The sequence below is a fragment of the Melanerpes formicivorus genome, unplaced genomic scaffold (genome assembly GCF_026170545.1).
Source record: "Melanerpes formicivorus ecotype bairdi unplaced genomic scaffold, bMelFor1.0.p_v2 SCAF_5, whole genome shotgun sequence".
Classification (NCBI taxonomy): domain Eukaryota; kingdom Metazoa; phylum Chordata; class Aves; order Piciformes; family Picidae; genus Melanerpes; species Melanerpes formicivorus.
Window position 1 is genome coordinate 6,196,923 of NW_027142357.1, and position 27,223 is coordinate 6,224,145.

Genomic DNA, 27,223 nt, shown 5'->3' on the forward strand with positions numbered 1-27,223 from the left:
AGGGTCTCACCACTCTCATGGTGAAGAACCTCCTCCTCACATCCAGCCTGAATCTCCCCACCTCCAGCTTCATTCCATTCCCCCTAGTCCTATCACTACCTGAGATCCTGAGAAGTCCTTCCCCAGCCTTCCTGTAGGCCCCCTTCAGATACTGGAAGGCCACAATTAGGTCACCTCGGAGCCTTCTCTTCTGCAGACTGAACAGCCCCAACTCCTTCAGTCTGTCCTCATAGGAGAGGTGCTCCAGCCCTCTGATCATCCTTGTGGCCCTTCTCTGGACACGTTCCAGCACCTCCACATCCCTCTTGTAATAGGGGCTCCAGAACTGGACACAGTACTCCAGGTGGGGTCTCACCAGGGTTGAGTAGAGGGGGAGGATCACCTCCCTCGACCTGCTAGCCACACTTCTCCTGATGCAGCCCAGGATCTGATTGGCTTTGCGGGCTGCTAGTGCACACTGAGAGCTCATGTTGAGCTTTTTGTCCACCAGCACCCCCAAGTCTCTCTCCTCAGGGCTACTTTCCAGCCAGTCACTGCCCAGCCTGTATTTGTGCCTGGGATTGCCTCGACCCAGATGCAGGACCCTGCACTTGCTCTTATTGAACTTCATGAGGTTGGCTTGTGCCCACCTCTCCAGCCTGTCAAGGTCCCTCTGGATGGCCTCCCTTCCCTCCAGCGTGTCTGCTGCACCACACAGCTTGGTGTCATCAGCAAACTTGCTGAGGGTGCACTCAATGCCACTGTCCATGTCCCCCACAAAGATGTTGAATAAGACAGGTCCCAGGACTGATCCCTGAGGGACTCCGCTTGTCACTGGCCTCCACTGGGACATGGAGCCATTGACAGCCACTCTTTGGGTGCGGCCATCAAGCCAGTTCCTTATCCATCTAGTGGTCCACCCATCAAACCCATGTGTCACCAGTTTGGAGACCAGGATGTGGTGCGGGACAGTGTCGAAGGCTTTGCTCAGGTCCAGGTAAACGACATCAGTTGCTCGCCCCTCATCTATTAATTTTGTCACCTGTTCATAGAAGGCCACCAGGTTGGTCAGGCAGGATTTGCCCTTGGCAAAGCCATGCTGACTGTTCCCAATCACCTCTTCACTATTCTTTTGAGCAAGTAGTGACTCCAGGAGGATCTGCTCCATGATCTTTCCAGGCACAGAGGTGAGACTGACTGGCCTGTAGTTCCCTGGTTCCTCCTTCTTGCCCTTTTTGAAGATGGGGGCAATGTTTCCCCTTTTCCAGTCTGTGGGGACTTCACCAGATTGCCATGACTTTTGAAATATAATAGAGAGGGGTTTAGCAACCTCATCTGCCAGTTCTCTCAGCACCCGTGGGTGTATCCCGTCGGGTCCCATGGACTTGAACACTTTCAGGTTCTTCAGATGATCCCCAGTTCAAGAGAGACAGCAGAGAGTCCAGCAGAGGCTACAAAGATGCTGAGGGACCTGGAGCATCTCTGTGAGGAGGAAAGGCTGAGAGACCTGCAGCTGTTTAGCCTAGAGAAGAGCAGCTTGACAGGGGATCCGATCAATACTCATTGATAACCAAAGGGTGGGGAGAAAGAGGATGGGGCCAGACTCTTTTCAGTGGTGCCCACCCAGTGACAGGGCAAGGGCCAATGAGCACAAACTGGAACCCAGGAGGTTCAGTCTGAATATAAGGAAAAAATTCTTTACTATGAATGCGCTTGCACCCTGGAGCAAGCTGCCCAGAGAGGCTGTGGAGTCTCCCTGTCTGGAGAGATTCCAAACCCACGTGATCCTGGGCAAAATGCTGTGGATGACCCTGCTTTAGGAAAGAGGTTGGACTGGATGATCCCCAGAGGTTACTTCCCACCCCCACCATGCTGGGATTCTGTGATATCCTGACATTATCAAGGCTTTTTACATGCTTTCATAAAGTATTGTCACAGCAAACTAGCAGAGTGTTTCAATATGTCAGTGTTGATGTATAACTAGATGAGAAAGAAGACTTGGAGATAAATGGTTTGTTGTTGAACGGGAAGGTCCAGTGAGGGAGGTTTTAAGTTTCCCTCCTGTGTCTGGAGCTATCCGGTATTTTTATTAACAACTTGGATAATGGGATAGAAAGTGTGGTTTTAACATTTGGAGAGAACAGGAAGCTGGGGAAGATTTGTTAGTTTGGCAGCAGTTGGAGTTGGAATGGAAAATGATCCTCTAAAGCTGGAGACAGAAGTTACAATGCAAATGAATGAAAGATTCCCTCACCCCCCACCCCCAGGCAGGAGTATCAGCTGGATAAGATCAGAGTGGCAACAGCTGGGTGGTGGTTCCTCAAGAGAGGATTTGGGGCTTGTAGAAGGTCAGAAAAGCTTGTTGACCACAAGTCAGCAATGTCATGGTGCTTAAAAAATAAAGATCAACAATGTTCATGGTGCTGTGCAGTATACAGGAGCATAACCAGCAGACATGAAGTCAGCCTTTTGCTCAGCCTTGGGAGATGTCAGCTGTAGCACTGTTTCTGGCTTTTTGACATTTTACATCCAGAAGGATGTGAGCCAGCTGGAGAGGGCTAGGGAAAAGGAGCTGTGGTGCAGCAAACCCACTGGGAGATACTGAAAAAATGACAGTTCCTTGATCCAAAACGAAGACAAGGAGTTGATAGCAATCTTTGCAGTTGTCAAAAGCTGCAGCAGAGAAGAAAGAAATCATTAAATTTGTTTTTCTTGTGAGGCTAAAACACAAGGTGAGAGGCTTAAATTGCACCAGGAGTGGTTGTACTTATGTGCTGTTTGATTGTTCTTTGGACACACAGAAGTCCCACAGCATGTTCCTGCTAGCCCCTCGAATGAGCACTGTTTAACATTGTTGTCTTGCAGGTCAGGCTGAGTGGCAGTGCCTTTATCAATGAGGGCATCCTTTCAGCAGTTTATTTTGTTAGTTTGATTCAAGGCATCTATTTGTACCTTGAGATGAGCAGCAAGTTGGAATCATGTACCTGAATGTCATCCTGTTTACCTGTTTCCCATCAGAGGGACAGGATGTCATCCAGATGGACCTGGACAAGCTGGAGAGGTGGGCCCAGGTGAATCTCATGAGGTTAAATAAGAGCAACTGCAGGGCTCTGCACCTGGGCTGGAACAATCCTCACTGTCAGTACAGGCTGGGGGATGAGGTCGTGGAGAGCAGCCCTGAGGAAAAGGACTTGGGGGGTGCTGATGGCTGAGAAGCTGGACATGAGCAGACAGTGTGTTGCTAGCAGATCCAGAGAGGTGATTCTGCTACTTTGCTCTGTGAGACCTCACCTGCAGTACTGCATCCAGGTCTGGAGCCCTCAATATAGGAAGGACATGGACCTGGTGGAGTGGGCCCAGAGGAGGGCCATGTACATGATCAAGGGGTTGGAGCACCTCTGCTACAAAAACAGGCTGAGGGAGCTGGGGTTGTTCACCCTGGAGAAGAGGAGGCTCCAGGGAGACTTAATAATGACCTTACAGTACCTGAAGGGGGCCTACAAGAAGGATGGAGAAAGACTGTTTACAAAGGCCTGTAGTGATAGGATGAGGGGCAATGGCTTCAAACTAGAGAAGAGCAGATTTAAATTGGATGTTAGGAACAAATTCTTTACTCTGAGGGTAGTGGAACACTGAAACAGGGTGCCCAGGGACCTGATTGGGGCCCCATTCCTGAAGATACTCAAGGTGAGGCTCCACAGGGCTCTGGGCAACCTGATCTAGTTGAGGATGCCCCTGCTCACTGCCGAGGGAAGATGGACTAGATGACCTTTGGAGGTCCCTTCCAACCCAGACCATTCTATAATTTTCCCCACCACTGCAGCTGGAAAGGCAGGTGAAAATGCTACTGCCAAAGCACCTCCTGTGTCAGAGGCTGACAGTTTGCTGCGTGCTGCTTCTTGGTTTCTGAAATTTTGTGTCTCTCTGGTTGGACTGGTTCTCTAGGGAGAGCTAACACTTGTGGTCACTGGTTCATGCTTCATCTTTCAGAGTTAAACGGTGTGAAAACATCTTTTGCAGGAGGAGAGATTGACTGTGTTGATAAGGATGGCAACACCCCTCTGCATGTGGCTGCGAGATACGGACACGAGCTTTTGATTAACACCCTCATAACCAGCGGAGCTGATACTGCCAAGTAAGTGGCTGGAGTGGTTTTTAATGATCAAGTGTTCTGTTCCATGCCTGTAAACACAGGTACTCCTCAGATCCTCAAGTGAGAAGGTTAAAATGGCTAACCTGATTGTAGCTTACTTCAGTGGGTGACACAGGGCTGAAATGTGGGTACTTGGAAGTGTGGAGGGGAAGGAAACCCTGCAGGGCTGCTCTTGTGCTCAATTAGAAGTTGTACAAGAGCTGCTGCTTTCTCCCAAAGCATTGCACAGTGATGCCTTCCAAGGGAATTGTGTGCATGTTCCTTAGTATCTAAATTATCTTCAGCTTTATTGGCTTGTCATATATGATCACACAGGCTAATAACAGAAATGCAGTACTGCAACACAGATATTACATAAGTATTTCTGATCTCAGTGTAAGCAGACCCTGTCTTGGTATTGCATGGTTTCTGATACTCAGCTGGTCAAAAGAATAGGGCTGCTTTTACCTGATTTGTGAGTCTTTTTTTTTGAGGGGAAGGACAAGGAATTGAAATTGCAGTGAGCAGGGGGGATGTCCTCAACTAGATCAGGTCACCCAGAGCCTTGTCAAGCCTCACCTTGAATGTCTCCAGAGATGGGGCCTCAACTACCTCTCTGGGCAACCCGTTCCAGTGCTCAACCACCCTTATTGTAAAGAACTTTTTCCTAACATCCAATCTAAACCTAAATCTCCTCTAATTTAAACCACTGCCCCTCATTCTATCACTGCAGGCCTTGTGGTCTGCCAGAAGAAAAAGCCAAGCATGGAGGTAAACAAAGGACTATAAGACTGGAGCAATGCAATGCCATGAGGAATATCTGTACCAGGCATTTAATAGCAGGATCTGATTTAACGAATGCAAGTTGTTGGGTTTTTTTGCAATTAACCTCCACATGTCTCCAAGATACAATTTAAGAGTCTTCTACCTAGCACCTACCATAGAAATCAGTGACTTCTCTTGACTTACCTAGTTAGGAAAACCTGCTTTCAGACACAAATGAGCTGGTGTTAATGTTGAAGTTACTTGGAGCTCTCTGCTTTTGTTTGCTTGGTGACATTTAAGAAAGTGCCATATTTGCCAATATTCCTTGATCAAGTACAACTGTCACCATATGAACTCAGAAGGTGGAACAGATCTTCAGTTGGCACTGATAATAAAATTCCACAGGCTTCAGCTAATGTCACTGGGTTTTATTAACATAGGCAGCATGAAGAACATCCTGGTGTCTAAACAGACATGTATGTTTCCTAGCTCCTTCTCCAGGACAGTAAGTCTTGGTCTGTTCCTTATCCTGTGGTTTAAAAGGAAAACAAGATGCAGTGGGATAGCAACTTCTTGGAACCAGGCTTATCCAGTTAGAAATTTCTATTTCACACTTGGGTAACTGGAACATTGATCAACTAAAATACTTTTTCCAGCCACAGAAATAAGAAGTTGGCTCAAAGATATGAGGCAGATCCAGATGCTGTTGCTCTTTGTGCTTAACAGGGAGGATTGAAATGCTGGGAGTGAGCTTTCATACCTTCTGCTTGTGAATAACTCTGTCTGAGCTCCCCTAACTGCCTTTGCAAAGATGGTTCTGCAGCATTGTTAGCAACAACTGCAAGCAGCTTAGTCAATCTTTGGGACAGTATCATTTAAAGCGGAAAGTGTGTAAGTGATGGGAAGAACTGGTGTGAGCAGCACTTCAGAAGTGTGACACTGGTTTGCAAATGTTCAGATAATGTCTAGTGACGGAAACCAGCCAAAACATGCTTGGTGGAAATCTAAAAGAAGAAAAATAATGCTTTAGATAACTAGATGGAGGAGGAGGTAGAGGGAAAATGGGTGTAGGAGCAAACACAGCAATGCACAATGTCCAATGTTAGCTTAAATAGATGAATCTACAGCTGAAAATGCAGCCTGTCTATACAGATGCAGCAGCTTGGTGGAGCTTGTGCTGTTTCCTTCAAAGACCAGGCTGTCAGATCATCCACAAGTAGATGGAGATGCTGGCACTAGCAGAATTAGGATTTGTATAGCACGAATCAGTCAGTGTAGGGAAGCAGCAAGGTGAACACCTTTAGTATAAAGACAGGAGGGATGGGCCTGTGGATTCTGGAAAGAAGAAGTTTTTTAAAACCACACCAAAACCAGTTAAATACAGTTGTGTAAAAAATGTTGGGTAAAGCAAGATATCTTTATAAACATCCATGTTCTTTTTTGTCCAAAGCTTCATGAGTGATTATGCTTTATGATTAGTCTCCTTTGTCTTTGGTCTCTATCTGAAATCCTCTTTCATGAAGTGATCGGGCTCTCCCATCCACCAGATATCTTGCAGAAGTGGAGGGCAGATATGAATCCATCTGCTGTTGTTCAAGGGTTTGTTACTTTACCAAAAATATATCTACTGGAGCAGGCAGTGGATGCTTTTCACAACCCACTGCTAAATCATAGAATTGTAAAATCATTAAGGTCAGAAAAGACCTCTAAGATTGAGTTCAACTGTGACCCAACTGCCATGACCACTAAAGCCACATATACAGGCTTCTTGAATACCTCCAGGGATGGTGACTCCACTACCTCCCTGGTCAGCCTCACCACTCTTTCAGTAATCAAATATTTCCTAATATACAACCTAAACCTGGCACAACCTAAGCCCATTTCTTCTCATGCTATCGCCGGTTACTTGAGAGAAGTGGCCAACATCAACCTCGCTCCAACCCTTCTTTCAGGGAGTTGTAGAGAGCAATAAGGTCTCCCTTCAGCCTTCTCTTATCCAAACTAAGCCACCCCAGCTCTCAGCCACTCCTTGTATGACATGCTCTTCAAACCCCTCACTGGGCTTGTTGCTCTTCTCTGGGCATCCTCCAGGATCTCAGTGTCAGAAACCAAGATGTCCAAACCCGAAAGCCTTCAAAGGCAGTAACAGTGGCATGATTAGAGACTGGACTGGGGTGGTTTGCTGATATTAACAAAAGCTGCTGCGTGCTCAGCTTGTTTGCAAACAGCATGGTTGCCTGATAAAGATTTGGTCTGATGACAGATGCTTATCTTTTTCTTCCCCCAGCATGTTGTCTCTGAAAAGTGTAATTGGAAAGAGGGTCATGTGTTAAGGAGAGGAAAAAGTGAAAGGTAGTGTAAGGAGCATGGCTGGAGCGAACAGGAAAATGAGATGTTGAGTTCTTAGGATGTGGGAATAAAACTGTAAATGTCCTGGCAACCTAAAGGGAAGTGTGAAGAAGAGTTGTCAGCAACTCCAGCCCCAAGGGAGAGAGAGAGGGGAGAAGGGGAGGCTTTGAAAACCCACATAAGAGTTATCTAACTGCAGCAAAAATGGGATTCAGAGGTACTATTGATGAGATTTTGACATTTCCTTTTCCCCCAGAATGGCAGTAACAGTAGGTGTAGCTGATGTAGAAATGTGTGCATCCCACACTGGGAGCTGACTGCAAGCAGTATCTGCTGTCTTGCTTCCTCTCCCATACCTTGGCTTTCGCCTTGAAGTTTTAGAGCTGTCCCTGCCACACTCTGCTCTAAGCATAATGCCAAGAGTTTGCTGCATCAGAGTATTTCCAGCTCCCGAGAAGGCTGGTAAGGAAACACAGATTAAAAATACCATGGCAGGAAGAATCTGCCTCCAAAAAGATAGAGAAAATGCTGCCTTTGTGGAAGGAGCTTTTGCTGTGTTGTGTCTGTGTGCCACCGGCATTCCCAGATGGCTCTGTGTAACGAGGCTGTTGTGCCTTTCAGGTGTGGGATCCACAACATGTTCCCTCTGCACTTAGCAGCGCTGAATGCTCACTCAGACTGCTGCAGGAAGTTGTTGTCATCGGGTAAGTGACTCCCGCAGCATCAATAGAGCTCCAGTCGTGTGTCTCTGCTGCTTACAGCCCCTCTCTGCCCTTTGTTGTGAGCTGGTGAAGTGAAAGACTTCCTGTGCTTCGGTGTCCGGCAGTGTGTGAGGCTTTCCTCCTGGCATGCTGGCACCTCCTAGAGCCTTCCTGCCCTGACCTCTTTCCTCATGACAGGTTCAGAGAGTTTAGGTTCACCCGGAGGAGGGAGGTAATTTAAGACCCTTTTCCAAACTGTAGGAATTTAAACTACATTCTTACCCTGAAAGGTTGGACTAGATGATCCTTGAGGTCCCATCCAACTGGGTACTCTATGAATCTAAGAATGTGAGACAGTGCTTGGTTTGGGCTCCCCCAGAGGAATAATTCAGGAAATGATCTTGAGGCCTGTGCTGGAGCGGGTATTTACTCATCATTGATGAGGAGATACTTTAGAAACAGCTAGAGTGTGTTTCTGAGTCCAGATGAAGTAATGGAGCTTGCCTGGCCAGTGCTCTGCAGGCATGACAGAGGAGGCAAGTGAAGGTGCAGTGTCCAGAGAGCAGTCTCAGAATCCTCACCAGAGCTCAAAGCAGAAGCAGCAGGAGTCTGCTGACACAACCCTTTGAAAAGAGGCACAAATCAGGTGCCAAATCGTAAATCCTCTTTTTCCAGGCAAGAGTTCCCGTGACTTAAGACATCACAAGGCAGATCATATGCTTTTTCTAGAAAACCACTTCATTACCTAACACATGAAACCTCCTACAGCTACTTTTCCCCCCAAATTTGAGTCCTGTAGGCTATAAAAATAGTGTGAAAAATGGCAATTCCATACCCATTACATTAAACCTTAGCACACTCTGGTCTTGACCACTAGATGAGGAAGGGGGAAATATAAAACAGCTCTGGGTGACCAGAGCCAGGCTTAATACTTAATATTTAGGCTTAGTAGTGCCAGGCTTTTATCTTTGGCCTCATTCATCTTGATGAATATCTCTGCATGCTCCTGGAAACCACTTTCCAACCCAAAAGCCACACGCAGTAAGAATGATGCCATTTCATGTTCAGGCTGACTCTGTGTTTTTTCCTCACATCTCCACGTTTTCTGTCTCCTGTCCTGCTGTCCCAGGGCTCTTGGTGTGTGTGTCTGCCTCACAAATGCCTGTCCTGTGGTCTCAAAGGGGGATGTGGTGCAAAGCTGGATGTGGAAATAGATGCTCAGCAACTTCATAGCTCTTCACAACCTCTCTCTGACCGTAGTTGTTTGTGTGCTGGTTTGTTAGTTTATTGTTTTGTTTTTCTTCTCCCTTTCTTTTCCTTTTTTTCCCCCAACTAACTGATTTTTCTGTCTCTGCAATGTTTCTTGTGGTTTAACTAGGACAAAAGTATAGCATAGTGTCCTTGTTTAGTAATGAGCCCGTGCTGTCTGCAGGCTTTGACATAGACACCCCTGACAGCTTTGGAAGAACGTGCCTCCATGCTGCTGCTGCCGGAGGGTGAGTAGCAGCCGTGCCCCTAGCTGCTGTAAGTTACTTTATGGCTTCGTTGCAGATTTGGTGCCAGCTGACTTGATGGTGCCAGCCCCAGAGGAATTTATTGCGGTGCAAGGGAAGCAAAGTGGCCTGATGTCATGTGGGTCACTTGAGGCTGTCTTTTGCTGCCGCCTTTGTTTGGCGTTGCCTGCAAAGTGGAGGAGACGGTCTGATTCCCTCTGCTGCAGAGAGCTGGGCTGTGGTGTGAAGCATGGGTATCAGGCACAGGGGAAAACTCTTCTCAAGCCCCTGTGAAAACTGCTTCAGCTTTAGGAGGGGGTGTTGTATTCTCACCCAGGGCTGTCTGTGTGCCACAGTGGTCACTCGCAGTCAGCAGGACATCATCACTTCTGAGGGCAAAACAAGCGAGGAGGAGGAGGTGCTGTAGCTCCTGGGATGCTGCTGGCAGGAGAGCTATTCCTGGCCTCCACCTCTGCACTGTGTCCATGTCTGAAAATGGAACTATGCAGCAGTGCCCATCAGATTGCAGTCCTGGAGTCCAAATGAAGCTCATCTACATCTTTCCCATTTTTCAGGTGCCAAGTTTTAAAGTTTCTGAAAGAAAACCCAAAAAAACAAAGCCCCAACCCCCAACCAGCCAACCTACATCCCAACAAGAAAGTCAAAAGCCTGTCATTCTCTCAGGGTGCTTCATTCCTGATAAGTGCTGGAAGACTGCAAATGGAACAAATGGAAACTGAAATATGACAACTAAAGCTGTAAATGTAGCCTCCATCTTCTTTAAGTATTTCCAGTTAACTGTCAGTGGAATGCTGTGAAGTTAACCTAGCAAAAGGAGAAAACATTTGGATAGCGTTTTGACTCTTCTGCTGAGTGCTTTATGGCTCAGAAAACAGCTTATATTCTCTGTAGTTATAGCAAGGAGAAATGGTCATCCACAGCAAAATACTTGGCAGTCTTTCTAGAAGTTGGTTTTGTTTGTTGTTTTTTCCCTCAGTGGACCAAGATGTATATTACACCATCTTTGTTGTTAGAAAAACACCTACTAAAATCGATCCAAACATTGTTTTTATTGTTCTCCTGGTTCTTACAGTATTAGTCTTCTTGAGACTTGTCTGACATTAATAGAGGAGGTATGACTGTTGCTCGGAGGGAGGTTATTACAGTATAGTTCAGATGCAGCCTCTTCAGTAAAGACTGTCCTCCAAAAGAACAGCAGGAATAATCTGAAAGCCCTAAAGAGGAGAAGCAAAAGTGGCTCACAAAAATAAAGCATCTTTTTCCAGTGCTTTACTACAATTGTCATCACTAACAAGTGTTCTTATTTTTAGGAGGCTGTGGCAAATGTTCTGCAGCTGTTTTGTGCAATGGCAATTTAGAACAGGGATAATCATGCACCAGGATATTGCATCCAGTCTGTTTTTTTTCCCTGGAGCTATACAAAGGACATTCCTTTTTAATTTATATTTTTTTTCCTTGACACATATCTGTTATTCCCATTACATTAATGGGAGTTGCAGGGAAAGAACATCCTTCAAAGGCCTGCTCATCTGATGGGGGTGCACACAAGTGATTTATTGCCCCCCTGAACGACAAGGAGTCTTGGAAACTCACTTTTTGACTTGGAGTCATTCATTCATGGGCTGGAATTGAAAAAGATGTGAGAATTTAGCTGGCTTATTATCTATTGAAGACCACCTGGCTTTAAAGGAGAAGCAGCAGCAGCTATGATGGGGTGAATTTTTTCAACAACTGCAAAGCAATGAAGCCCAACTCATAAATGCAGTGTTGACATGACAGTGACTTGAAACAGCTGTGCTTTTATTTAGCAAAGCACCGAGAGATGTGCTTGAATCTATCAATAGTCAACAAATCACATGAGAATAAACCTAAACAAACCATCCAAGAATAAATCCCAAACAAATATTGTGATTAAATCTCACTAAACAAACAGGATTTGAGCAGTGTGCTTTCTGTTGAATGTTTTGCTGGATGGGGGGTGGCCTTCATTAAATGTCACCTCTGTCATGATTAGCCTGGCATTTTGCAAGCCAGCAACAACTTAATTTTAAAGTTCTCATCAAATCCCAGTTCAGTGTGGGGTGCGTTGAAGTGCAGCTGAACTCAGTAGGCACTGGATTCCAGCTCACGTTGACTGTGCTCACTTTGGGGAAAGTAATTATATTTTTTTCCTTCTGCAGAAGGGAATTTGAGGTTTTCTAATGTAAAGGGAAATAGTTGTTTAAAGCTTTATTTTCATTTTGATTGAATTTCATGTCGTGGTTGGCTGTTGCCTGGTTTTACATGGCAAATAATGCAAAAAATAGTCAATAACTGTTTCCTGGGCGGGGGGCAGGGGCAACACAGATGTAAACTTCAGTTTTGTTCATGTTTTCTTTATTTCTCTTTGCAGTAATGTTGAATGTATAAAACTCTTGCAAAGCAGTGGAGCAGATTTTAATAAGAAGGACAAATGTGGGAGGTAGGTAAATGACGCAAGCTCATTTGGGATAGATAGAAAAGTATCTAGCAGGCAAGGAGGAAAGACCACCTCAGTCTGGAAATCAGATTTTCTCTGAAAATTGGCAGTCAAATAAAGCAGGGATGTGGCCTTCCCTGCAGAACTCTTGCTGCTGCAGCCCTATGCCAAACAGGGAGGTGCAGACTTCATCAACTGCATCAAAACCATCGCACTCTCTGGAGTTTTCTGGGTTTAAAATACCAGTTGCTTTTTTGTTGTTGTTTTGAGGTTTTGTGTAGTTTTGTTTGTTTGTTGTTTTGTTGGGGTTTTTTGTTTGTTTGTTTTCCCTTATTGCCTACATTTTTGCACTTATGTGCCCAAGACAGCACCTGAGTCATGATGCACAGAGTCCAACCAATAGCTTCAAGGAAGATTAAGGGAGCTGAACATCTCTTCTGTGAAGAAGGACTGAGAGAGCTGGGGTTGTTGAGCCTTGAGAGGAGAAGGCTGAGGGGCAATCTTTCCAATGTCTATAAATATCTGAGGGGTGGGTGTCAAGATGAAGGTGCCAGGCTCTTTTGGGTGGTGTCTAGTGACAGGACAAGGAACAACGGGTATGAGCTGGAACACAGGAGGGTCCACCTCAACATAGGAGAAACTTCTGTACAGTGAGCAGGCTGCCCAGAGAGGTTGTGGAGTCTCCTTCTGAGAAGACTTTCAAAACCCACCTGGATGTGTTCCTGTGTGACCTGCCCTAGGTGACCCTGCTTTGGCAGTGGGGTTGGACTCAATGATCTCTAGAGGTCCCTTCCAACCCCTAATATTCTGTGATTCTGTGGGAGGTTTGCTGATGCTTGACCTGCTTCCCAGAGGTCTCTCCCCAATATGAAGTGTTGCTATGGCAGCTAAGAGAGATGCTGGGAGTCACACTGTGCTTTGCTCTGCCTCCCAGCTGGAGTGTCCCTACAGGGCACCAGCAGCAGCTCTTGCTGGCAGTGGGTGTTTGGCAAGACCCAGACTGATGATCTGTATCCTATTAGCACTTCATAGGAGTACCGTTAGCATGTTAGCACCGTGTTGGTTACATTCCCATTGCTTTGCATTGTGTCGCAGGAACATAAGCCTGCTGGAAATCTGTAGGAATGCTGCAGTTAAATCATCCTTGTCCTCAGTGGTGCATATGGGAATATGAGGTAACAAATTGTCACTTATGTTCCAGGATACCTTTGCACTATGCAGCTGCAAATTGTCACTTCCACTGCATTGAGACACTGGTGACAACAGGAGCCAATATTAATGAAGCAGATGACTGGGGACGCACCCCTTTGCACTATGCTGCTGCTTCTGACATAGACCGAAAGTAAGAATGCCTCTTTGTATTCCTGCTGTAATGTGTTCTGCTAAATTATTGCCATTCTGTTTCCTTCATGATGCTGTGTCACTTAAGCCAAAAAAAAAAGTGATCCCTCTAGCAAAGGAATTTCTCTCAGATGTCTGTGGAACTTCATGCTGTGAGATGCTCTGACTGGAAGCCAAATCCCTAGCTGATGTAGCATTTCAGCTCTTCGGTTTACCCTTGATGTCGTGAAGTTTCACAGTCACCCTGTCCTACTGAACTATTTTCACAACAGTTTGTCTTCTGTTTTCCTCACAAGAGTAATTTTCTGTATCTGCTTTGCACGTCCATTAGAAGGGCTGGAGCGAAAAACAGCAGAAGGGGAGGTTTTGCTAGGTGGGCTACAGTGACACACATCTGGCCGAGAAGATGGGCTAGGTCTGCTCCTCAGCCTCTCCTCACTGTCACAGATGATAAAAATGCTCACCCTTGTTGGAACAGGTTGCTTTTTAGAGATTTTAAAGAGAGAGAGGCCTGTGGAATATCCTTTGGCAGGACAAAGTGCTATTCTTGTGAGGAAGGGAGAAGACAGCTGTGAAATTTGGAAATTCTGTGGTTAGTAACTGCAAGTTTTATTCCCAGATAGCTGCACATTTGGGCCATTTCTTCCTTATAACATACTGTATAAACCAGTCTCAATTATCCTGTTAGTGCTCTCTTAAAATTGTTAGCTGCCTGTATTTACTTCAGGTCATCCTATGTTTCTCTGTTTCATTCCTTTAAACACTAAGAAACTATTTTTATTGGCTTCTTGCATAGTGAGGTCTGGTAAAAATACACTTGGCTCATTCCCAGCAGAATTCCACCTCAAAGCCACTGCAGAAAAGCTTCATTTTAAATATATGGTAGAGGTCTGGATGCCATACCACAGCCACGGTAGCTTCTGTGATAATACTGGTATAAAAATGTCCTCCCTGTCACCTCAGACTTGAACAGTGTTGGGCAAGAAAGTAGTAGGACCTTGAAAGATCTGGGCTTGGCTTGCAGAAAGGCTTTCACCACTGGCTGTTCCTAATTCTGCCTTGCCAAGGTGAGGTGTTACTCAGGGTGTTGAGAATGGTGGTCTGTGTGTGGTTTTCAGCTGCTAGCTCTTTGTCGGTGAAGTTCCTGCATTAAAATAGGCTTCTCAAATAAGCTCTTGGTTAACTTCAGTATGTGTCTAACTCCATCAGTAATTAAAAAAAGAAGCTTAATTTAGTCACATTCAGAATGTTGGCAGGGATATGTGGCCTTTATTTGCTCCAAACCTGAGTTGATTGTGATACGGCGATGATGTCTTAATACTAAATTTTGCTGCCAGCTATGTTCTGGAAGAAGCCTTGGGTTACATACATGAAATACTATTTGTGGTCTGTGATTTTATGGATGGTTTTATTATTATTATTATTATTTTCCTTCTGAATGGAAAAGCTTCCCCAGGTCAGGCAGGCTCATTCTAGAGGGTGTTCATAATTACTGACCTTGGGCTGTGAGAAGGAGGCTGTGCTGGCTCGTTGGTCTAGGGGTATGATTCTCGCTTTGGGTGCGAGAGGTCCCGGGTTCAAATCCCGGACGAGCCCTGGTTTTGGCTATGCACCTTCTGGAGTGCATGGGAGCACGGGTATGGGGAGGACAGTGGAGCCTGGTGCAGAGTCGTTGGTGCCCCGTTGTGCTTAAGCACGTCCCCGTAGGCAGGATGGACCCCAAAAGCTGGCAGTGAGGTGTGCTGCGCTGTGTGTGGGCAGGGAGGCAGATGGAAGCAGTAGGAAAGAGCAGGTGGAGGCAGTGCTGGACAGTGCAGAGAAGACTGGAGAGAGGGTCTGCTTGTTTTCTTCACTGAGAGAGTCATTCACCATGGAAATGGGGTGCCCAGGGAGGTGGTGGAGTCACCGTCCCTGGAGGGGTTCAAGAGGGGATTGGATGTGGCACTTGATGCTATGGTCTAGTCTTGAGGTCTGTGTTGATGGGTTGGCCTTGATGATCTTTGAGGTCTCTTCCAACCTTGGTGATACTGTGTGATACTGTGTGTGATACAGTTCATGAGCAGGCAGAAGTCTTGGTGCAGCAGGGCTGCACTACTGCATAGCCATTTTGGGAACAGTTGTTGCTTGTGGTATCCAGAAAGTAGCTTTTCCTGCACTGGAAATTACAGCAGCATTTTCATTAAATGGTTGATGGCAGTTTCTGTTTCTTCATGACATCACCTACTCTGTCCAGGGCATCTTACTTTGGGATCTCACTGATGTGTAGTTAGTTGGATGCAGATGCAGGTACAACATCAGCATAGCACGAGTGCTGACTGTGAGTTTACAACGTTAGTGTTCAGGGGAGTTCTTTTAGTTACAATTCAGTTTTCTCTGAGACAGTGGACATCAGGCAGACCCTGGGTTTATAGAATAGCCCATTATTGCTAGCACCCAAAAGGAAGAATGTCAGATCTTGGTATTACAGATGGGAAATTTCATATTAAAGAAAGAACATCTTGTTTAGCACTGTGCAGAATCCAGTCTGGAATTTGCATGTTATATTGGGATTGAGATCAGCAAACTATCCTCCTACAAGCCTTTGAAACCACTAATCCATGATGTCAGCACTTTGTAAATGTATTCTGTGTTAGCCTTGGTGGCCAAGAAAGATCATAACCACAAGCTTGTGATTGTAAGATTGTAGATCATAGTCTTCTATTTGCTATCCATCCAGCTGGGAAGCAGAGGGGCCAGGAACGATCTGGGTGTGCAGGGGTATGAAGATATAGATTGGTTTCCTGTTTCTCTAATATTTAACTACTTGTAGAAGAATCAGCAGGTTACTACAGAAAGAAGCAAACTGTAGTAATTCCTGGGTTCCTCTCTGCAAAGGAAACAAAACACACAACATGGAATCATAGAACTAATAAGGTTGGAAGAGACCTCAAAGATCATCAAGTCCAACCTGTCACCCAAGACCTCATGACTACTAAACCATGGCACCAAGTGCCAGGTCCAATCCCCTCTTGAACAGCTCCAGGGATGGTGACTCCACCACCTCTCTGAGCAGCCCATTCCAACAACTCTCTCTGTGAAGGCTGTGGGAGAAATGGAAGGACTCTAGAAAGGGATGATCAAACTTTTTCTGATAGAAAACAGAATTTTTTAGAGGGTTGGTATTTTCGGGCATTGACTTGCAGGACAGTAAACTACCACACTGTAGTTATCTCCTTGCAAAACTTAACTAGCTGCAGACTCACGCTGTGCTCTCACAACTTGGGTAACGCTTACTGTTGGCTGGAGGAGGTCAGCTCCTTGAAGAGGAGAGTGAGGACGGGTGGCAGACTGCATCAAAGTCACTGATGTTTTGAAAATAAGTTGCATTTTTCTGTCCTCTGTGCTAAGAAGAAAGAATATTTTAGGTAATTCCCACGAAAATGCTGAAGAACTTGAAAGAGCCAGTGAGATGAAGGAAAAAGAAGCTGCACTGTAAGTTTGGTGTCAATAAAGCAGTTAGACTCCAATCCTGGAGACTGCCAGTTAATGCTCTGCTTTTGCTCTGCTAAACACAGTGCTTGGCTTCAGTGAGGACTAACCTGAACTAAATTGCTGTGTGCTCTTCTCTGTATACATATTCCCTAATACTGCTTTTTCTGTGCTCGCTGCTGTTTGTTGTCAGAAAATGTACTGCTTCACCACTGTAAGAAGTCTTTAGCATCATGTACTGGCTTACTTTAATGCTCTGCTCTGAGCATGTGTGTTGCAGAAAGAAGTAGCCACTGGCTTCCTCTATTTATTTACTCAGCTTGATGTTTTCATCTAGCAGCTTCATGATCTTTCTGGCTTTCAAAATCCCCCTTTTTTTTTCACTCAACAGCCTTACATTCACTACAAATTACAAGCCATGGAAGAAAGTACTGGTAACAAAATAATGATTTCTTGATCATAGAATCACAGAACCATAGAATTGTCAGGGCTGCAAGGGGCCCCAAGGGTCATCTAGTTCCAACCTCCCTACCATGGGCAGGGACACCTCACACTAGATCAGATTGCTCAAAGCCACATCCAGCCTGGCCTTAAAAACTTCCAGGGATGGGGCTTCTACCACCTCTTTGGGCAACCTGTTCCAGTGTCTCACCACTCTCACAGTGAAGAACTTCTTCCTACTATCCAGTCTGAATCTACCCACTTCTATTTTTAATCCATTCCCCCTAATCCTATCACTACCTGCCATCCTAAAAAGTCCCTCACCAGCTTTCCTGTAGGCCCCCTTCAGATACTGGAAGGCCACATAAGGTCTCCTCAGAGCCTTCTCTTCTCCAGACTTAATAGCCCCAGCTCTCTCAGTCTGTCTCTATAGGAGAGGTGCTCCAGCCCTCTCCCCTCCAGCCCCGAAACAGCAGTCAGCATTATACAGAGAATAAAGTTTGCTTTGAAGACCAAATGATTTTAAAAAAACCCAAAAAACAACAAAGATGAAAAAATATCTATGCATGTTTAAAGCCTTTATGTTTCACCTTGCCACAGTGCATGTTTGGAGGCCAGTGGTTGGATCTAAAGAGTTTTTATGTGCAGTAGTAGCAGTTCTAGACATTATGGGACAGAGCTGTGTAGGGTTTTTCTCATCTTTGTAATCGAAAATGATGTGATCTAGAGTAGCAAAGACTGGCTTGAAGACTGGCTTCTTTATAAAGCAGATCCTCAAAGATGAATGAAGATTTTTCTCTTTTTAAAAATGGTGAATGTAGGAAGCTGTTGGTGAAAAGAGGGAAAGTGGTTTGAGGTGCTGCTAGAAATGAACAGCCAGTTGTCAGTTCTGCTCCTAGCTGCAGTGGTAGATACCTGTTAAATATAACAGGTTATTATAAATAACAGATAATTCTGTTAAGTATGACTTTATTGTGAGCTCTCATTTAAACCACTGAATTGTCCACAGGTGTCTAGAGTTCCTCCTACAAAATGATGCCAATCCATCCATCCAAGACAAAGAGGGGTACAACACTGTGCATTATGCTGCTGCATATGGGCACCGGCAGTGTTTGGAACTGGTGAGTGCTCAGACACCTTGGAGGGCTTTTAACTGTTCTTATATGATGTGTATATTCTGGTAGTAGGAACTTCCCCTGGTGGGTACTATTTGAGTTCTTTGTCTACTCCCAAATCTGTGAAAACATGCAGTATGGTGCAGTTAAATATAAAGAATCATAGAAGAGTTTTGGTTGGACAAGGTCTTCAAGATCATCAACCATTAACAGAGCACTGCCAGGTCACCACTGAACCAGATCTTCACAGCTTGTAAACTGCTCTAGGGATGGGGACTCCACTGCTCTGGGCAGTCTGGGCCTAGCCTTGATAAGCCTTTTGAGGAAGAAATTCTTTCTCATGTCCAACCTAAACCTCCCCTGGAGCAGCTTGAGGTCATTTCCTTTTGTCCTATCACTTTTTTCTTGGGAGAAAATAACCAAACCCCACCTGGCTTCAACCTCCTTTCAAGCCAGAAGGTGTCCCCAAAGCTTCCCTCTGACTTAATCCCAGTTCCCTCTGCTGCTCTTCACCAGACCCATTCTCCAGACCCTTCACCAGCTTCATTGCCCTTCTCCAGACCTGCTCCAGCACCTCAGTGCCCTTCTTGGAGCAAAGGCCCCAAAACTGAACCCAGTATTTGAGGAGTGATGCAACTAGTTTGAATCTTAAAAACATGTTAATCTTGACAATCCACTCCTTGTTCAACAAGCTGGTGCTTAAATGTTGTCTGCATATGTGCCAGCAATACAGGATGGTTCCCAGTGCGTGATGGTGTATGTGCCTTCTGCACCTGGCAAATTATCTGACTTGCAAACTATGAGTAAATAGTTCCCAAAAGCAAACAGATTTTGCCAGCTGCATACCTGCAGTGCCTGTGTTCCTCAGTAAAACAATAGCAGCACTTGGAAAACTTTCCTAATCAAGATTAACCTGGCCTGCAGTGGAACTGAGGCTTTGGCTGTTGATGCTGGGTTTTGATATCCTGCACCTGAATAATCAGAAACTGTTTCTCATAAGAAGCCACAGATTTTTAGCCAAAAATTGGATTCAAGAGATGTGTAATACGAATTTACACAAGTTTGTGACCTGTAAAGACAAATATCATGAAGATGAATGTTAACTGATCTACTCACTGTACAGCATTCTATCTGCCATCATTGTGGCACATACAAGCAGCCTCTTGATTGTGAAAATACTATCATTAGTAAATTGTGCAGATATTCTGGCTGTAGTAAGAACACTGTGTGCAGTTTGGTGGCTTGAGTTGCTTGGGTCTGTCTTTCTTTGTTGAAGAGTCAAAGCGCTTCATTATTGAGAAGGGGCTCTGTGCAGCACGTGGTGCTCTCACAGCATGTTTACCAGTGCTGTCATGGCCACCACAGGACCACTGGTGCTGGCCCACGGGCAGTATCACCACAGCTAGGGAACAGTGACTGTCATTGCACCAGGCCAGCCCTAGGGCACAATTTCAAATGGGGTTTTAAGGCTTTTAGGCCTCCACCTACAAGCATGTGTATTTAGGGCACTTAAAATACCACTGCTCCTTCAATGCTTGTGGCAGTGAGCTTGCCCTCTCCTTGTCTAGCACCTTTTCCTAGAGCTGATCTCTTGTGTGATTCTGCTTGAAGGGATGGAGTCTTCTGCTGAACTTGCTGTCCATTTGGAACAAAAGCAAGTGTTGGCATTTGCAGGGTGTATATAGAGTGGTGCCCTCTGTACCAAGCACAAGCCTAGGCTTGTGTGGCCACAGAGATGTGTTTTGCAACCTGACCTTTGTTTTACCTCTAGATTCTATTCTGGCATGAATTGTGTGAGCAGAGGTTTCTACAATGCTGTCTTCACTGGGGAATTCTCCTTTGTCGGCCTTCTCATCACAGTCCCTGCGTGCCAGTTGCAGCAAGATGCCTTCTCTTTTCTTCTGCTCTATACTGTGTGTGGTTTTGGCAACATACCAGTTACAGACAGTGATCTGCTATTGAGCAGTGGTGTTGCTTAGACAAAAGGGAGAGCTGGGCAAGCAGTGCACATCAGAGATGTTGCTCTGGTTTAGTTTTGGAAGGTGAAAGGCAAACTGGGCTAGAGACAGCTGTGAAGCAAGTGTTCTATATTCAGACAGAGAAAGTTAATGCTTTTCTGTATCAGTCTTCTCATGTTTGTGACTACAGCTGCAGTAGAGAAACACAAGGTCAACCATTCTTTGCAGTATTATGGTCACACAGCTGCTCTGTGTACACTGGTGAAAGGAAACTGCTGCAAATGTTAGCCTCTTGCACATGAAGGACCACAGGCATGTGCTCCGGTGTCTGCCTGAAAGATCTGTGGCCCCAGGGCTTTGTCAGTGTTTGGGGATGAGGAGCAGCTTGTCTTCTCTCTGGAATACAAAAGCTTTCTACCAGAAAGCATGTGTGCTCTATCAACAGTGGGACCAGGACTTAGCACCTTTGCACCCACCTGAGCATTTCTCCCTTAGCTGCAATGAATTATTTAAGTGCAGTAACTTTGTAGTTCATTGTGGTGATTAATTGATACAGACACTGCCTTTACGGTCATTTGTTTGAAGGCCTTGGATTCTGCTTGGTAAAAGGCTTAGAACAAAGCCTTGAGTAGCTGAAAAAATATTCCCATTTCATGTCCATGGGAATAATCCTAATGCCTAGGTTTACTCACTCCAGCATGAGGCTCCCAGGTGTTGAGACTGTCCTTTAATGGAGTCAGAGTGATTGTGATGGAGTTGTGTTTGAAGGCTGCATGTGAAAGCTGCAGTAAGAATTAATCTGGTGCAGGTGGAAAGGAGCTACACCTACTGGTGGCTTGGTCTCAGTTTGTTATGCTCTCTGTGGTGGACCTATGACAAAGTCTTTGTCATGACCCATTATATATTAACCATAGTCCATTGACTGCTCTGGTTATTTGTAACTGAACAAAGTGTCCACTACAGTTTAATTGATTCTAGGAATGACATTTTCCAGAGGCCTCCTCTTTTCCACATAGCAGAGAGAACAGTAAGTCATCACATGCCATTTGAGTCCTCAAGCTTTCTGTTTATCAGTTTTGGAAACTAAATCAATGGAGATCCAGAAAATAGGTCACATTTTTGACCTTGCTTCTCTCTCCTGAGCTCTGCCAGGCTCTCACTGATCCCAGGTAATGCTGCAGATTGACTTGGTTGGGTTGCTGTGCAGAGTAAGTACATGAGAACAGCTGGCTGTTCCTGAGAAGGTCTTGGTTGGTTTTGTAGTTTGGAAATACATTTTTCTTGCAGTTTTTCTTGTCTTCAGTGCTAATAGAGAGGCAAGTAAGATTCACAGAACTTTCAGTGCCAGTTTGGCAGCAGGCAGAATATGAGCCAGCAGTGTGCTCAGGTGGCCAAGGCGGCCACCAGCATCCTGGCCTGGATCAGGAATAGTTTGACCAGCAGGACCAGGGAAGTGATTGTCCCTCTGTGCTCAGCACTGGTGAGGCCATATCCCAAATACTATGCTCAGTTTCGGATTCCTCACTACAAGAAGGACTTTGAAGTGGTGAAGTGTGTCTAGAAAAGGGTGACAAAGCTGGAGAATAGATCTGGTGAGGAGTGACTGAGGGAACTGGGAAATCTGAGAAAAGGAGGCTGAGAGGAGACCTCAAATTGTGTCAGGGGAGGTTTAAATTTGGCATTAGGAAAAAATGATTTACTGAAAGAGTAGAGTGGGTCAGGCATTGGAACAGGCTGCCCAGGGAGGTGGTGGAGTCCCCATCCCTAGAGATGTTCAATAAATGTGTGAACATGGCACTTTGGGACATGGTTTAATGGCCATAGTGGTGTTAGGTTGATGGTTGGACTTGATGATCTCAGAGGTCTTTTCCAACTGAAACAATTCTGTCATTCTATAGTTGCCCTTACTCAAGGAACAGTGGGAACATAGCACCACAAATTCCAGTGTAAATGTGTCTGTAGTTAGGCATCAATATACTTTATTTTGGTCTGATTCATGCAATAAGAAATCAATTGAGGTCCTTCCTAACAGTGGTAACTTTGAACAACTGATCTGTATCACAGGAACTCCAACACAGAGAATTCTCCTTTTTGAATACTTCCAATCCCCTCTATCCTGTGGGAGAGACTTTCAGGAAGCATTACTGAAATAAAGCCGTGATTTTTCAGTGCCAAATGAACTGTTATTTTACTGGATTTTTGGGATGTTGTTTGTTTGTTGGTTTCTTGAGTAAATATTTTTTGTTTATTATTGATAGCTGATAGGTAAAAACCATCTGGAAAATGTCTAAAATGTCCCTAGAACCAGTCAGTTCTTTATGGGTATAAAACTGTTAGAGAAAAGAGTTCATAGAAAACATGAAGGCTTAATTCTGATCAAAGCTAAGGCAGAGTGGGTGCCACGCTAAGCTTAATTTTATGAGTCATGGTTGCTGGTTTTTCTCTACATGCCCAATACTAAACTTCAGCAAAATATTAGGGAATTATTTAAGTACTCCAGAATATGTTAAATTTATCAGAGACCTTGTGAGATAATTTTTTTCTTCCTCTGTGTTTTTTTATAACAGGTATTAAAAAAAAAAAAGCTTATTCCTACATAAATGTAGTCACTTAAAAAAGAAGAAGTTTCATTTGCTGTGGGAACTGATCTGGGCTTTAAGGTCTCAGCATTTGAAAACATTTGCATCGACAACGGCCTGAATATGAGCCAGCAGTGTGCCCAGGTGGCCAAGAGGGCCAATGGCATCCTGGCCTGCATTAGGAATAGTGTGGCCAGCAGGAGCAGGGAGGTCATTGTGCCCCTGTACTCTGCTTTGGTTAGGCCACACCTTGAGTCCTGTGTCCAGTTCTGGGCCCCTCAGTTTAAGGACAGCGAGGCACTTGAACGTGTCCAGAGAAGGGCAACAAGGCTGGGGAGAGGCCTTGAACACAAGCCCTATGAGGAGAGGCTGAGGGAGCTGGGATTGTTTAGCCTGGAGAAGAGGAGGCTCAGGGGAGACCTCATTGCCCTCTACAACTACCTGAAAGGTGATTGTGGCCAGGAAGGGGTTGGTCTCTTCTCCCAGGCAACCAGCACCAGAACAAGGGGACACAGTCTCAAGCTGCGCCAGGGGAGATTTAGACTCGAGGTGAGGAGGAAGTTCTTCACCGAGCGAGTCATTCGTCATTGGAATGTGCTGCCCAGGGAGGTGGTTGAGTCATCGACCCTGGAGGCATTCAAGGGGAGATTGGACGTGGCACTTGGTGCCATGGTCTAGTCATGGGGTCTGTGTTGATAGGTTGGACTCGATGATCCTTGAGGTCCTTTCCAACCTAGGTTATACTGTGATACTGTGATACTGTATGTCTGAGTAGAATTTAGGAAAGGGCTGGTTTATCTGCAGAAAAAATTCATTTTTTGACTTCTGTGCTTACTGTGAGCCCAGTTTGGCTGGAATTTCTTTGTGGAGGAGAAAGAAGAATTAGGAAATACTAAAAGTAAGAATTAGGACCCAAACAAGTCAAATTTGTGTTTATATGCTCAAGCAAAGAGCATACTCACAAAAGCTTTTTCCCTGGTGGACCTTTAGGTTGGCTGGAATATTAGAAGGGTAGCTGCCCTGCAACGATTGAACTGATGTTGCTAAAAAAAAAGTGGAAGCAGATCCTTGAATTCTTTCTCCATTTGTAAGGAGCCATTCACAAGGGCTGAATGGTGGGCATGTGTGCTCACAAGCACTCCCATCTGCTCTCCTCCTACTGAAAATAACCTCATGTTTGTTTAGGTTGGGACTGACTTCGTTGGGGACTGGTAGCCAGGGGTATCAGTCAGGATCACTAGTTGATGTTTAGAGCTGATCACATTGCCAGACTGCTTTGAATAAAAGATAAAATACTTTGGCAGGTTTTGTGTTGGTTTGGGGGCTTGTTTGTTTGTTTTCATTGAAAGGATCTTTTATCACAATATCCATATTGGTGTGAAAAGAGTGAAATTTAAATTACAGTTTCACATTAGAATTCTGTCTGGAGAGCCAGTTAAGCACTCCGTGCTGGTAAAAATAGGTTTGTATGCAGTGTTAGGGCAAACAGAATTAAATGCCTGTCTCCTGTAGTGAGTTCTCTTCTCTGACTGTAAGGATTGATGGTTACTTGTTCTTTTAATCTGCCCTTCTCTCTATTCCATCAGCAAATGAAACTTATTCTTTGGCTAACAGAAATTGGATGGGCACAGAAGGCCATCTTGGCTGTGCTGTGAGAAGAGAGTCTGGGCTGAAAAGAAGGAAATCACCTTTTGTTAGACCTGCTGTTACCACTGGAATGGCACAGCTAAGTTGTGCCTTCCAACACTTAACCTGTGGAGAAACTGAAATCACAGAGCTCGTAGCTCTTCACTGTGGCTGCTGCTAACTAAATATATCTCTTACAAACAAGAATTTGTTCATTCATCCATCTGAGAAGGGGACACTGGTGGAGAGCAAATCACAACTCTGGCTGGGATAGGTGTTAAAAAACCCTTGGCTTGGATGCTTGTCTAGTGGCAGCCCCAGGGCTGCTTCACAGATTCATGGAAGGGTTTAGGTTGGAAAGGACTTAGTTCATCTAGTTCCAAGCCCCCTGCCATGGGCAGGGATTCCTTCCACTTATCCAGTCTGCCTTGAATACCTCCAAAGAGGGGGCATCCCTGACTTCCTAGGCAGCCTATTCTAGTGTCTCAACACCCTCACTGTAAAGAATTTCTTCCTAATCTCCAGTCTAAATCTACCCTCCTCAATCTTAAAGCCACCCCCTCTTGTCCTATCACTACAAGCCCTTGTAAAATATCCCTTCTCAGCTTTCTTGTAGGCTCTCTTGTGGTACTGGAAGGCTGCTATTATATCTCCCCAGAACCACCTTTTCTCCAGGCTGAACAACCCAAATTCTTGCAGCCTGTCTCCCTAGGGGAGGTTCTCCAGCCCGCTGATCATCTTCATGGCCTTTCTATGAACCCACTTCAGCAGTTCCATGTCCCCCTTTTGCTGGAGATGTCAGAACTGGATGCGGTGCTCCAGATGGGATCTCACAAGAGCAAAGCAGAGAGAGAAGAGAGAAGCCTGGCTTCATCTAGGAGATAGGCTCTGGGCTTTCTCCTTCTGAGTGCCTGTCACTGTGACCAGCACTCTCTTAAAGGAAGCAGAAAACAATGGTGATAGTGTTTTGTGCAGTAATTTGTACTTCTGCCTAGGAGAGCTTTCCAAGGAACTTAGGAATTTAAGGCTTGGAAATAACTTGACTAAACCTAGTCTGTCTGTCAGTCCTAGTGGTAGATTGATTCCATTACTTATGTTTTGCTGTCAGCATTAGTGTTGGTTAAATGATCAATAGGAGGCTGTGTATGCTATATGGGGCAGTATATTTTGGCTTGGATTTTCTGTTTTGGAAATTAGATGATTTTGATTATTTGCTAGAGAGCTATTGCTGCTTGTGAACTCCACGAGTGCACTGTTGGCTTTGGCACGCTGCTGGCACTTTTGGCTTGTGGAACACAAGCCTCGCCTAGTGTCTCTGAGGTTTATTTTCTGCCTCTCCAGCAGATTGTTGGGTTTTTTTTAATATATTTTTATCTTGCTGGGGTGGAGAAGCAAGGCATTTACATCTGCTGTCTTCTGACAGCAGGCCATTGCAGAACTGCAGGAGACATTTCTCCTTCAGTTTGGGAATAGGTCACAGATTTCTGCCATAAATCCCTGTCTGGGAGCCTGTATCTGTGTGTGGTGGTCATATGAAAGTGCGTGAGGAATAGCTGTCTCCCTTAAAAGGATCCCATGCAAAGTGTGTTTGATGGTGGCACATGGCAGCTGTATAGCTCAGAGCTGCGGGTGCTGGGATTTTGGGGGTGTAATCAGGCTTATTTATATATAGCGAGATGGTTGCCTGCATGAGGAGACTGTCAAAAGAAAGCCTCACTGGTTTGTTGGTGCCTGTGGGCTTTAAAAAGCTGTCTAACTTCACTAAGGCAACATCTCCCCAGTGTGTGTATTTTACACTTGTGGATCTGTATTTTGTCAAATGGAGTGGATTAAATATTCTCCTGATCTCTCTGCCCTCCTCCCTTGTGAAGCAGTATGGCTGGTGCCTGCTGACAGTGTCTGACAGCAGGTAGCAGTCTTCTTGCTTCAAGAGTGTTTCATGCATAGGTGGACAGCACAGAGATGGGTGTACACAAGACCAGGTCTGGGTTTAGGATTCCCTTCAGTGTAGGTAATTCTACAGGAAAAAAACCCACAAATAAAACCCCCAAGAAACATTTGCAGATTACCATTATGTTTGAATACTTATGCCTTTCATTATTCTAATTGACATTTTTAATTAGATTGGAAGCAAAACTCCATTGGATATAGTGAGTAAATGAATAAATGATTGCATGTTGTGTATTTTCATTGTTCTTTAGACTTCTCAGTATTTGCAAACCCTTGTATTCACACTGATAAAGCCTGAAGAAGAAGTCACAACTCTTTAACTAGCATGCTTCATACTTCAGACAACTGCATGTGTGCTGCTTTTGTTTTTGCTGGGTTTTCCTCTTGCTGTGGCTTACAGGCTCAAGCTTGGCTAGAAAATCTGTTGCTTTCCCTCAGTCAGTCTTAGGAGCTGTGAGTCAAGTGCACGTACCTGACTGGCATGACACTGTTCTGGATGTTCAAGTCACTTTGTATTTGGTAAATGTGAAACGGAACCAACACTTGTCTGTTTTCTGGAAGTTTGTGGCAAATTCCAAAGTGGTTCAGTGAAGAAATGTAAATGATACATCTTGAAGTGAGCCTGAATTTAAGAAGCACTTGTGTGCATTTCTCAGTAGAGGCACAAATGAGAGGAGAGCAGCCAAAATACCATAAAAAAAATGTTTCTCAAATTAACCATTGCTGTATTTCACCAGCACTCAAATTTTCTAGCTGCAGAGGAAAGCTTCAAGAATGATAATCTCTCTAAGTAAAAATCTTCCCACACCTTTGACACAAGGGTATGAAATCCTGCAAAACTTCCCCT

The 27,223-nt window shown here is 45.0% G+C and overlaps 1 protein-coding gene and 1 non-coding gene across 4 annotated transcripts in view; both read left to right on the forward strand.

Annotated features, from left to right (window-relative positions):
• ANKRD44 (ankyrin repeat domain 44) overlaps positions 1 to 27,223 on the forward strand; it is a 164,377-nt gene that overhangs the window by 109,310 nt on the left and 27,844 nt on the right. For 2 of the 3 annotated variants that reach the window (XM_068137965.1, XM_068137964.1), the window contains 7 exons: positions 4,000 to 4,114; positions 7,847 to 7,929; positions 9,305 to 9,422; positions 11,833 to 11,901; positions 13,100 to 13,240; positions 16,627 to 16,710; positions 18,158 to 18,269. In XM_068137965.1, the coding sequence (XP_067994066.1) occupies positions 4,000 to 4,114; positions 7,847 to 7,929; positions 9,305 to 9,422; positions 11,833 to 11,901; positions 13,100 to 13,240; positions 16,627 to 16,710; positions 18,158 to 18,269 (722 nt within the window). The remainder of the gene's footprint in view (positions 1 to 3,999; positions 4,115 to 7,846; positions 7,930 to 9,304; positions 9,423 to 11,832; positions 11,902 to 13,099; positions 13,241 to 16,626; positions 16,711 to 18,157; positions 18,270 to 27,223) is intronic. The other variant, XM_068137966.1, reaches the window with a different exon arrangement.
• On the forward strand, positions 14,764 to 14,835 carry TRNAP-UGG (transfer RNA proline (anticodon UGG)). Its single transcript has one exon. It is a non-coding gene; the product is annotated as a tRNA-Pro (tRNA).